Source organism: Plecotus auritus (assembly GCF_963455305.1).
Source record: "Plecotus auritus genome assembly, chromosome: 13".
Lineage (NCBI taxonomy): Eukaryota > Metazoa > Chordata > Mammalia > Chiroptera > Vespertilionidae > Plecotus > Plecotus auritus.
The window spans coordinates 23,268,863-23,282,020 of NC_137779.1; the positions used below are offsets into that span (position 1 = coordinate 23,268,863).

Sequence of the window (13,158 nt, forward strand, 5' to 3'; positions counted from 1 at the left end):
CTTTCCACTGAGCCAAACCGCCTAGGGCTCAAGCATTTTTTAAGTGTCTAAAGGCCAAGGAAAGCAAGGGTTCTTGAGGGTATTGGGTAAGAGCTTCGGAGGGGTAGTTGGAAGTGAGTGGGTAAATATAGAGGACTTGTCAGTTTTTGTTTTGAGGTCAGAATTTTAAATGTCTGCCGCTACTTTTGATATGAAATGAAACGCAGAGTTAATTTAAGGGGGAAACTGGAGGATTGGATTGGGAGTGTAGTAATAAAGCTGGGTTCTAGTTTCATCTCTGCCACTTCATATGTATGTGATCTAACGTGGTTATTGAACCGCAGCTGCTTCTTCGTGAATAATCTCTTACAGCAGTGGTTCTCAGCTGGGAAAGATACTGCCACACAGGACGTTTGGAAAGTTCTGGGGGCATTTTTGGTTGTCGTAATTCAAGATGCTGCTACTAGCATTTAGAGGCCAGAGTTGCTGCCAAACATGCCACAATACATAAGATAGCCCCCCTACCAAAGGGTTGTATAGCCCCAATGCCAACAGTGCCAAGGCTGGGAAACCTTCCTTCTAGTATCTTTCCGCTCTAAACTCGATATGTCTGTATGAGCTGAGAGGAATGAATATTACCTTTATGGGTAGAAAACTTAACACAAAAGGATTAAATGACTTGCTAAAATTATACTGTAAATCGGTGGTAAAACCCGTCTCCTGGTAAGGAGTCCAGTTATTGAGAAATGAGACTTGGCTTATAAGATAGCGCCTTCTTCCAGAGAAGTCCAACATGAACAGCTTTCAAGGAAGAAGACTTTTTAAAAAGTCTCTTATCGAGCTGGGTCTGTAATACAGATCCCAAGTTTCTATTCTGCAGTGGGAGCCTCAAACTTTTCAACAGTAACGAATATTTCCAGACTCTCAAGATTTCAGCTAACACTCTGAAATGAGTATGAACGTAATCTATGCGAGAGAGAGCTGGGAGGCCAGAATTTCATACCCGGAATGCTGTAGTTTAAATGCCCAACGTTTGGTTCATTTCGCATTTTTTGGAAGATGCTCTTCGTTCTCACACAGGGGTATTTTGTTTGTTGAGTTACAGGGTGCTTTCCTTTTCTTTGCTACTCTCCCCTGCTTTCCCTTTACACGTAAAAGAAGAAACATGCCCTCCTCTGAAGGGCTCCTAACATTACATGGCACATGGACTCGGCCTATGACACGCCTGTCACGTCATTTCACTGAGTGTTTGGGAAAAGGTAACACTAAACTTTCAGGGGGAAACACCCAGTGGACCTCAGAGGCCTGTTTATTCATATGGCACTTTCTTGTCCTGGACTCCTCCATTCTTAATAGCTATTTATCTACTAAGACGTTTATTTTCAGTGTAAACTCACTGATTTATATTGGCAGCTCCTTCACTTAAAGATATGCTGGAATTTCCACTGAAACTTGTTATTATTCAAAGTTTGCTAGTTCAGGCACAAAAATTTCCTCCAGGCTTAAGATGTCTAATCTTTTCTACAAATATCACTGAACCATTATTTAAATCCAAGAATGTCAAAGAGAAATTTTTTCTTACTCTTGAAACTTAAGACTTGATTTTTGTTTGTTTTTTGGAAAAATTCTGGACACTAGTACTTTGGATGAAATATCTTCCCCACATATTTAAAAAAAAAAAAAAAGGAAAACTTGCCACCTCATTAAAATAAACCATCAGGGCCCTGACCAGTTTGCTCAGTGGATAGAGCGTCGGCCTGCAGACTGAAGGGTCCCAGGTTCGATTCCAGTCAAGGGCATGTACCTTGGTTGCGGGCACATCCCCAGTGGGGCGTGTGCAGGAGGCAGCTGATCGATGTTTCTCTCTCATCGATGTTTCTGACTCTCTATCCCTCTCCCTTCCTCTCTATAAAAATTCAATAAAATATATTAAAAAATATATAAAAAAAAAAATAAACCATCAGGGCCCAGCTGGTGTGGCTGGGGTTGAGCGTCAGTCCATCAACCAAGAGGTCTCCGGTTCGATCCCCAGTCAGGGCACACGCAGGGGTTAACCAATGAGTGTATGGATAGGTGGAGTGATGGGTTAGTGTTTCTCTCTCTCAAATCAGTAAGTAAGGTGTATAGTTTGGTAAGTTTGGCATACATGTAAACTCCGTAAACTAACACCACAATCAAAATACGGAAGACATCCGGCACTGCCAAAAGTTTCTCAGTGCTTCCTGGTAATCCTTCCCTTCTGTCCCTCCGTCTACACCCCCCTCCCTCCTACCCTTCCCCTGGCAGCCCCTTAACCTGTTTTCTGTCATTACATGCTGGTTTGGATTGTATCGAATTTTATATAAATGGAATCATGCCATATGCACCCTTTCTTTTGATATCCATCCATGCTGCAGCACGCATCAGTAATTCTTTTCCTTTTGGTTATGAATCGTAGTATCACATTGTATGGAAATACCACAGTTTACTATTCACTGTTCATAGGTATCTGGATTGTTTCCAGCTTTCAATTACTACCAATAGAGTTGCCGTGAAGAATTTGTACACTCACATGATTTCATCCTCTCTTGTGAGTAGATACCATTCTGGGAATAGAATGGTTGAATCAAATGATAGGTATATAGTTAAATTTTAAGAAGCTGCCAAACTGTTTTCCAAAGTGGTTGTAACATTTTACATTCCCACCTGCAATGGATAAGAAGTCCCGTTTTTACATGCTTGTCCACACTTGATCGGGTCAGTCTTTTTCATTGTAGCCATCCTAATAGGTGTGTAATGGTATCTTACTATTTTAATTTACATTTCACTATTGGTTAATAATGTTGAGCATCTTTTCTTGTGTTTATTTGCCTTCCATAAGGTCTCTATTGCAGTTATTCAACTACTATTTTAGAGTGAACGCACCCATACACAATAAATAAGTGACTGGTTATGGGTTGTTCCATTGAAACTGTACTTGTCAAAACAACAGCAATACCACAAAAAATAGGGGCAGGATGTATATGGCCTTTCGATTGTAGTTTTCTGACTCCTGACATAGATGATCCTGCTGTTTGCAAATAAAGACAGATTTATTTCTTCTTTTCCAACCTGGATCCTTTTAAAAATATCTTTTTCATGCCTAGTAGCACTGGCTAAAACCTCTGATACAGGGTTGACTAGAAGTGGTGGAAGCTTTCAATATGATCTGTTTAGTCTGTATATGAATCAGGGGGTCATCAACAGAAAACAGGTTGTCCTACCTCTGTGTTAGAGAAGAAATGCCTGCTGGTTTATCACCCATTCTTCTACCTCCGGTGGACTGCACCTAAACTAATGTGAACGTGTGAGGATTCACCATTTTTTAAAGACCCCCCTCCACTCTCCCCACTCTCCAACATCTCATTCCCCATTGAAATATTTCATAGCAGTTAAAACAACATATTGAAGCTTATCTGCAGTAGTTTTTTTTTTTCCTTTTTGTTATTTTTTTATGCGGTAGTATAAATAGTTTTTTCTCTTGATGATGTATGTCAGTGGAATAAAACAAAAACAAAATAACTAACTAGTCCCTGTCTTCTACATCGTGGTTCCTGGTGGGTAAAATTACATTACATGTTCAAGCCAGAGCCCCTGAGGTGCTCCCCCATTCAGACGGTAGAGCCGGGGGGCGCCGCCTGCAGCATCAGTAATAAGGCTGTTTGCATGCACCTCTGAAGGAGCCGCAGCCAGAGCCCAAGCCAGAGCGGGCTCCAGGAGGACGGGCTGGAGGGGATGGCCGCGGGCCTGCAGTTGGAACGCGGGTGTGATTTTGAACTATTTCTCTATAATGAATGAAGGCGAGCACACTTCCGCTCAGGGTGTCTGATACCAGCATGTGATCACATGGGAAAGTGCTGCAGGACTGGTTTGATGCCAGGGTCTTATTCGCAGGGCAGTTGTTAGGGATAATTTATTTCCAGATGAGGTATTTTGCAGAACAAGAAAATGCCTTGACACATGTTCTCTGTTTAGTCAAACCTATTTGTCATGCCTCAGTACCTCGGAGATGGGTCTCGTGGCGACAGACGGAGAATTTTATGTGTCTGTCTGTGCTCTGGAGCCAAGAGTACTTTGCAGCAGGTCTAATTGGTCTGCGATTAGAAGGAGTGATAGTACGGGCTCCTGTAAAGATGGTGGCCACCTCTCCACCCAGCCTTTGTCTTAAGTCTAGTTAATTACTCCATAGACTCTTTCTGAACCATTGACAAAATTGAGAAATCACTGCACTGTTACAGTAGAAATGGAGTCATTATTCGGGGTGATTCTTTCCCCATTATTCTGGATGTTTCTTTCCCTTTCCTTCTCTCTCTCCCTCTGTCTTCCCTCTCTCTCCTCCCCCTGCCTCACCCTCTGCTCCCTTCCCCCCACCTTTACTTTCCCTTCTTTCTCCCTCTTCCTTTTCCCAGCCTCTCGTTTAGGATAGTTTATTCGTATTTTACTTGGTGATTTGATGCTGAAAGGGCATCTGAGACCTGGTCCTTCTTTTCTCCTTTTGGTGTTTTGCCGTGGCTTCCATTACTGTGGCAGGGATTTCTTCCCCGTGATAATCCTGGGCTTTCCCCTGAAGCTGTATAAACCTCCCTATTAGAGATGCAAGGGGGCTGGGAAGAAGTCCTTCCAGGGTAGTCATTTCTTCAGACATTTCCAGCTAAGGTGGCTAGTCGATGGAACTTGACTCGGATGTTATCGGACTTGGTTAGTCAGACACGTGGTCCAGAAATCCTTAATGGCTTTGGTTTGGAGACAGAATTAAATGGAAACAAGATCGTTTCGAATCAATAGCATGTCACATCAGTAGCATCTCATCTGATGTCTTCCTGCTGGCTTACCATTGGCATGCGACATGAGATTGCTCTCTGAATTTAGGGTTGCCACTGAAAGTTCTTCGTGGGGTGAGCATATGTGCAGTGAAATGACATAGACTTTCCTTCTAGACTTGAGATTCAACACAAGAAGTGCCATAGGATTCTCCAGAGAAATAGAACCAATAGGATGAGTCAGATAGAACAGCATTAACTTATTTTCGGTATATATGGTTAATGTGTATAGAGAGATTTGTGAGGAAGAGCTGGTTCCTGTGATTATGGAGGCTGGCGAGTTCAGTCTGCAGGGCGGGCAATGGACTGAGAGCCTGGGTCGCTGAAGGAAGAGGAGGTCTGGCCACAGTCTGCTTGAGAGATTCCCTCTGCTCAGGGAGGCTGTTTTTTTGTTTTTTTTGTTTTTGTTTTTTTTTTGGTGTTTATTTTTATTTTAAAGAAGGAGGAAGGAGGAGAGAGAGAAACATTGATGTGAGAGAGATACATCAATATCATGCCCTCTGTCTCCTATACACACCCCAGCCAGAGATTAAACGCGTAACCTAGGTATGTGCCCTGACCAGGAATCGAACCCACAGCTTTCTGGGGCACGGGGCAACACTTAACCAACTGAACCATGCTGGGCAGGGCAGGAGGCTGGTCTCCTTTATTTATTCATGCCTTTCAACTGCTTGGGGAGGCCTGTCCACATTTGGAGGGCAATGTGCTTACTCAGAAGGGTCTCTCGTGTAACCATTTAAGTTTAGCCAAAGTAACAATGGGCAGTCTTTCCCCGGGGCTCCAGCTGGTTCTCTTTTTGTCAGAACTTATAGTTAGTTGATTTACTATGTGTTCTTTGCTGTGTGTCTGGGTAAGTGGGTCTGGAAAATATTATTGACTGTGTACTTTCTCCCCTTCTGTTAGATTCCTTACAAAATTGGTTACAGAACTGAGACACTGTGGAAACAATGCTGTCTTTTGGGATATTTCTTCTCCAAGATGGATTATGCCAGGCATGCACACAGAATAAAAATGTAAATACCCTCCACTGGAAAGCCTGCATACCACTGTATATTTAGACGTGGGCCCCAGGAGGCCAGTGAGGTCCCACAGTGATTCATGCTAACGTGCAACCACGCCGTTCTGCCCTGGTCAGAACGTTTCTTTTGAGAAGACCAACTGGACAGAACGCCAGAGGCTGAAATAACTCTTCAGAGCGCCAGACATGCACACACTATTTCTTAGCAGCACGTCTGACCCAAAGTGAAAACGTTTTCTAAACCAGTGTCTGTCCCCTCTTGGTTTCCAGTAATGCACATAAATCCAAATGAATTGCATTTTTCGTGGAGAGTGAGACAGCCTTTGCCTTTTCTCTCCGCTCTCTCGGCAGTGAAATAGCAGCCATTGTTAACGGCAGAAGGAGGTCCCTTTATCTCGCAGGATCCCCTTCAGCAGCCCGCAAGCCCATGTTGCTGTTCGGAGTGGTTTGGGGTTCACAAGAGGGAAAGGCAGGTAGTTTTCCCGCTGAGGCCTCGATCTGTGGACGTGGCTGAGTGGTCAGCTTTGGAATTCAGCTGCTCGTGGACTCGCCAGCTTCAGGACTCTTCACCCGTGTGAGACCACGGCTCTTGGAAGAATGTGGGCCGAGACTGACATGACCTCATCATCTGTTATGGCTTCCATGTATTTTTATTTTTTTAAATATTTTATTGCTTTTTTACAGAGAGGAAGGGAGAGGGACAGAGAGCTAGAAACATCGATGAGAGAGAAACATAGACCAGCTGCCTCCTGCACACTTCCCACTGGGGATGTGCCTGCAACCAAGGCACACGCCCTTGACCGGAATCGAACCTGGGACCTTTCAGTCCACAGGCCGACGCTCTATCCACTGAGCCAAACCGGTTAGGGCGGCTTCCATGTATTTTTAATTGTGACATTTTATGTTGTTCTCAGTAGACACCATCCTCATGCCCCGCAGGACGGCTGTGCTTCTGTGGACACAGCGCCGATTTGGGCTGGGCCCTGACGTGATGATTTAGTAGGCTTCCCCAGAGGGGGCTGCACATTAAAACCCGGGGGGCACTGGGAACACAGCGTAGATCTGGGCCTTTTCCAGCCCACTGAATCAGAGCTCGGGGTGAGTGTGCTCCAGGGGCTGAGGAGGTGGGTTAGGAAATGGTATTTTAAACGGCTTGCCTGGCGTCGGAGCCCAGACACTGGCAGACTTTCTGAAAGGTCTCTCCCAACTGGAATAGGAAACTGCAGTTGTTGTCCGCAGCTGCTAAACGGTTCCAGATTATAAACGCGGAGGCAGACCCAGACACAGACCTTCAGAGAACAGTCTGAGGAGCTCGTAAGAGCTGGGAAGACATTGTGAGGGTTGGCGTTTCCTCTCCTGCCTTATCATGCCCTCTGCCTGCTCCCTCCACACCCTTCCCTGTTTCCCCTGCTTCCCTGGAAGGAAGAGATGGCCCCGCTGAAGCCGCCTCACCATCTGGTTATCATTCCAGAGGTTATTTTTAAAGGGCACTGACTTCCCTTGCAAACTCCTAAGGAAGGGCTTCAGGAGAACAATGCGATAGTAGCTTAGGCGTCAGGTTCTAAGTCATGTTGCCCTTTTAGTTCCAGATCCTCTTAACACCTATTTGCTGCGGTGTCTTTTAGTTCTGGATAGATTTTCATGATATGTTTCTCCTCAAAAGACAGACTATGAAATCGAGCCGGGAAGTGGGGACCTGGAGCGGGAGCTTCTGGCTTTGCTCTGTGCTGATAGACACGAACCTCTCCAGGGCCCGATCCCCTGGCTGGGACTGCGTGGAGTCATTCCTCCTGCCTGGATGGAGTGCTGATACAACCCAAACAGTGTTCAGGAGAATGTGGAGTTCTTTAAAGTGTCAGCGACAGGGTGTCCTCTCCTTGTAGCTTCCTCCTACTTCGTTAATTACCGGATGTTGGTGGGAGGAAGCGAAGCGGCTGCTTTGCTCTTTTCTCTGCATCAGGCATCAGCCCTGTAGGCTGCGGTGACAGCCCTGTTCAGAGAAAAGGGCCGTCGTGGGTTCAGTTCTCCTTTCCAGCAGAAATGTAAACCGAACTACCAGAAGCAGCTTCCCATCACATGTGCGAGGTCTGGCAATGAACTCTATAGGAAATTACTAAAGGAACTCATTTAGGTTGACATAAGAGAACACTAGACAGTCACTCAAAGCTGTGAAGACATAAGTCTTCAGTAGAGGCAAGTGTAAAAGTTAGCCTTGTTATAATTTTGGTTTATAACTGCAGTTTTTAATTTCTACAGAATAAAAGCAATCATAAATCTATGTTACTGATAAGGCATCCAGTGTGTAAAGATGTAGTTTGTATCATCAGTAGCATAAAGGGAGGGGTGAGAAGGTGGCCCGTTTGGGTCTGGATGATAGATGTCCAGAGGATTAACGGTGACTTTAAGCAAGGAGGAAATTCATGGAGGAAAGGTCTTTAAAGCTCTGGGGCCTTTATTCTGGAACTGAGGAGGAGAGTGAATTCTCAGAGCTCTTCTCTGTCTCTCGGCTCTTCCCAGTGAAGTCAGACTGAGAGAAAGCAGTCAGCTTGCTGTCTGTGTGTGTGTGTTGTGGAATAGAATCTTTTCCCATCCTTTCTGGTTAGTGATTGTTGCCCATGCAGAAGGGGAAATCTGACCTCTGTCCGAGGGCTCTGCTGTTTTAGAGCCACATTGTCTCTGACTTTGCCTTTTTTTTTTTTTTCTCCCCCTTCAGGCTGCTTGATAGGGGCCGTCAATCTCAAATCCAGCAACAGATACCCAGTGGTACAGGAATTTGAAAGTAAGTACAGACTACCCGTATGCATTGGGAGAATGGGTACCCTCTAATGGACATTCTGGAGTCTTGCAGCCAGCTCAGGCCAAGCATGTGGGGCCAGAGATGTGCTGGTGGGTGTGCAGGGGTGTTGGTGGGGCCCGGCCTCTGCAGGCCACAGGGGCTGCAGGTTTGATACTGGCTCAAGTCTGCCCTGTCCTGGCTTTGTGCTTACACGACAAAGACATTTCTATATACACGTGGAGTATGAAGGGGAATGTCTACTCTATTTAATAAAGGTTCCTGCTAACCATCTTATCCTTTTCCTGGCTAAAATTCATCTGTTTCTTAAAGTCTCCTGGAGCCTGGAGATAGCTGGGTTTTCATCTGCACGAGAGACCTAACATTGAGGAGGCTTGCGCGGCGTGGGTGTAAGTAACCCGAGTTGTTCCACTTCCACTGAGAGTCCCTTTCTTTTTCTCTTATTAGGTGTGGAGCTGTCTTGTATCATTACCGATTCACAGACAAGAGAGCCCAGGATTGAATGGAAGAAGATTAAAGATGCTCAGACCACATACGTGTTTTTTAACAACAGAATACAGGGTATGATGCCATGTCCCCTCCTCTGTTTCCAGGCCAGGCACGCACTGTGGCCAGGCTTTCTCTCCTCCCACTGGTTCTGCATCTTTGCCAGGATTTTTTGTTTTGTTTTGCCTTACAGAAAAGTCAAACATGTCAAGGTAATGAGAATAGCATATTGAACCTCCCTGACCCTGTCCCCCAGCTTCAGCAAATGTCAATTCATTAGGGTTTTAATCTCTCTGCAAAATACCTTTCTGAAGTATCAGAGTCCGCATGCTCCCAGGCCATCTTTTTATCATGACCCATGACATGAGTGGTGCAAGTTAAGTGAGTTAGAGGGTCACATGGCACAGCAAGGAGACAACAAGTGTTTGGTGCAAGCAGAGCGCACTGAGAAAGCACTCGCTAGACACCTGGCAGGGTGTGATCCTGTGTGAGCCCAGAGGTAAGCGTGGGTGCTCTCGGGCGACATGACGGAGGAGCAGGACAGGTGGCGGGAAAGGCTTCCCAGAAGTGACCTCTAGGCAGAGAAGTGAAGGAAGGCTGGTTAGCCAGGCAGGATGGTGAGGTGTGGGGTGAAGAAATGTGTTGGCCAGAAAGAATGATGTGTATAAAAATATAGAAGTAAATGTCAGCTTGGCTTATTAGAGACACTGCAAGGGCTCCCCCATTGTTGGGGCTGACAAGGAGGGGTACAGGGGACTCCGGGTGAAGCTGACCAGGTATGTCAAGGCCAGCAGGAGGCAGTGAATGCCAGGCTCAGTCCCCAGATGGGGCGTGCAGGAGGCAGCTGACGAATGATTCTCTCTCGTCATTGATGCTTCTATCTCTCTCTCTCCCTCTCCCTTCTTCTCTGAAATCAATATATACTTATAAAAATAAAAGCGTAATATGCTAATTAGACCGGATATCCTTCTGGACCAGCCGTGGGCAAACTACGGCCCGCGGGCCGGGAGCCAAAAGAGCAGAGGGTTCTCTTGCTCTCCCCTCCGCTCCTTTACTTTGAATTTATATTAGTTCACACAAACACTCCATCCATGCTTTTGTTCCGGCCCTCCGGTCCAGTTTAAGAACCCATTGTGGCCCTCGAGTCAAAAAGTTTGCCCACCCCTATTCTGGACGAAGCCGGGGCTGCAAGGGAAGCCGGTGCTGGCAGCCAGGGGAAGGAAGGCCTGCTCTTACACAAATTTCGTGCATTGGGCCTCTAGTATCTAAATAAAGACAGGGGCATATGAGTCCTCTCACACACCAGGCACTGTGTTGGTGCCCAGTGACCTCAGAGCTCACCTCTTTTAAAGGAACAGGAATAGAAGCCAGGCTTCTCATGGAGGCGCCCAATGCTGGCCCCAGAAACTGCCTCCTTCAAGTTACAGAGATCTTGAAAGCGTCTTTAGTGCCGTTCCTTCTTCTCTACAGGGGACTTGGCAGGCCGAGCAGAGCTGCTGGGGAAAACCTCTCTGCAGATCTGGAACGCGACCAGAAGAGACTCTGCTCTTTATCGCTGTGAGGTGGTTGCTCAAGATGACCCCAAAGAAATGGACGAGATTGTCATCGACTTGACTGTGCAAGGTAGAAACTCATGTGCAGCAAACTTGTTCCCCCTTTCAGGCCTCATGAGTTTGTATATTTATGAAAAAAAGATCAACTCGTACTTTCTTTCCTTCTGTAGCTCCATCCCTGAAGGTGCCCCGCTTTAGGGAGGGTGTGACCTGGGATTGCTTGAGTTGGGTGGAAGCTTCTGCCACTTCCCTCCACCCACTGTGGGAGGCCCCTGGGGAGGTGGAGGCCTTGGGAACATGCTGCGTGATGATACTGGGGGAGAGGGGGAGCTACAGGGGCAGGTTTCTGGCGGCAGACCACACAGGCGGAAGGTGTGGCCACGGGACAGTGGTGGGCGTGGCCATGGGATGGTGGGTGTGGCCACGGGGCCATGGGCGTGGCCAGGGTCCAGTGCTGGTGCAGAATCCCCTGGCTGGCTTTCTTGTTTGGGGAGTGGATTTACGGCAGGCTTGTTGCTGATTTTAAAGACCAACCTGTGTTTCTCCTACAGTGAAGCCAGTGCCTCCAGTGTGCACCGTACCAAAGGCTGTGCCCGTAGGCAAGATGGCCACGCTGCACTGCCAGGAGAAGGAGGGCTTTCCCCAGCCTCACTACAGCTGGTACCGCAATGATGCACCCCTGCCCAGGGACTCCCGCGCCAACCCCAGATTTCAGAATTCCTCTTTTGTCATTGACTCCAAAACTGGCACTCTGGTAAGTCCTGGGAGAGGTGCGGATGGAGACATCTGCTGGGCAGGGAGACCTGTAGAAAGAGGAGCCATCGGGAGAGAGAATGGAGCCTAAAGGGGTGGTAACGTCCCTATCAGGCCCTCCGGGAACAGGTGCCGGTTTGAATAACCACCTGTAAGACTCATGAGACAAGCAGAGAAATCTGGTTAGGGGCTGGATATTCCATGTTAAAACTGTTCACTGTTTCAGGCATGATCATGGTATGGTAGTTGTAAAAGACTCCTGTCTTCTAGGGAAACATATGAGTATTTGTGGATAAAAGATGTCTAGTGGGAAGGGTGGGTGGGGCAGAGGTGAAGGCAGGTCACCAGCCCTGCGGCACGTCTGAGCACGGAGCGGGGCCCGGCTGCAGCAGGCCTGGGGTGCTTGAGGGGCAGGTGTCGTCATCCCTCTTCTGGAGTGAAAGTCACGCTAGCACCTTACTCTGGATGCTGCTAGGCTTGAGTCTCCATACACCAGAGAAGCTGTTGTTGGAAGCTCTCAAGGGAGGGTGTCAGGAATTCCAGGAAAGAACCTGGACAGGGACCTGCAAGTGCAGGAAACCAGGCGGCGGAGCAGACACTGCCCGTGGGCAGGTGGGAACCTCTTCTCGCCTGTCAGGCTCCCACCTCCTTGTCATGTCCTGGCCAGGTGTTCAGCGCGGTTCGCAAGGAGGACTCCGGGCAGTACTACTGCATGGCTTCCAACGACGTCGGCTCGGCCAAGTGCGAGGCGCAGGAAATGGAAGTCTGTGAGTGCTTTCTGAAAAGATTGGTTTTCTCTTTAGACTGGCAAGCGACTGCACGTTTACGTTTAGTGTCAGGCCGTCCGTGCAGACAGCTGTGGGCAGCCGACTGCGTCACCACGGCCACTCGGGTGCAGGGCGGTGAGAAAGCGAGGGCAGCTGTATGGTGACCAGGTGTCCTTTGCAGGGTGCTGGTCTCCTCAGGACAGACTTCCCACTGCTGTTGGTGTTGGAGACATGGCTAATTATGTCCCTTGTAACTGAGTTTAATAACTCCATTACTTGTAATTGATAAAAACATCAGGTTGTGTCGTCTTCAGAAACTCATCCGGTGGTAGGATTTGCAGGGAGCTGAGGCGCAGTTTTAGCCCCAGGAATCACCCAGTTGTGGGACGATGCCGTCTCTACGATACTGTTCTCAGGGGAGGTGCTGAGCCGGATGGGGCAGGTGGGGCAGCCAGATGCATGCGGGGAACCGAGCCCGCCCCCCAGAGCAGTTTTCCAAACTTGCCCGATGCTGAGAATCATCTGGGACCACGGGCTCTCATTCAGAATCCAGGCCCCACCGCGCACACGGACCGTCTCCGGGAGGTCGGGAGGGTCCCTGTGAAAGAGCGTTCCGGGCTCTCCTCGCTGGTCAGGTTTGGGAAGCCCCACTGTCAGGGAGGAGGAAGACCCCGGGCTATGCTCCAGACCCGGCGAATCTCTAGGGATCGGGCTTGCGACCTGAGATTTTAAAATCGAAATCTCCAGTTGACTTAAGTGTACACCTGAGAACCACTGCCTGGGGGAGGGAGAATTTTCCGACTCCCTGTGTGGCAGCATCCCCTGCACACTTTGCTTCGTGCAAACACACACAGTGGGAAGTCCTCAGTGGCCGCCCACGGAACGTGACAGAGCTCCTCTGCGCACCGTCCAGCAACAAGAAAGGGGGTCCAGGCTTCCGCGAAGGGGGCTTGTGGGTACCAGGCCGGGC

At 48.0% G+C, this 13,158-nt stretch overlaps 1 protein-coding gene across 2 annotated transcripts in view; it reads left to right on the plus strand.

The window, feature by feature from the left end:
- Positions 1-13,158, plus strand: part of JAM3 (junctional adhesion molecule 3) — a 30,427-nt gene that overhangs the window by 13,555 nt on the left and 3,714 nt on the right. For both annotated transcript variants that reach the window (XM_080650532.1, XM_080650533.1), the window contains exons 2-6: positions 8,549-8,614; positions 9,077-9,190; positions 10,586-10,738; positions 11,220-11,422; positions 12,089-12,188. In XM_080650532.1, coding sequence (XP_080506658.1) covers positions 8,549-8,614; positions 9,077-9,190; positions 10,586-10,738; positions 11,220-11,422; positions 12,089-12,188 — 636 coding nt within the window. The remainder of the gene's footprint in view (positions 1-8,548; positions 8,615-9,076; positions 9,191-10,585; positions 10,739-11,219; positions 11,423-12,088; positions 12,189-13,158) is intronic.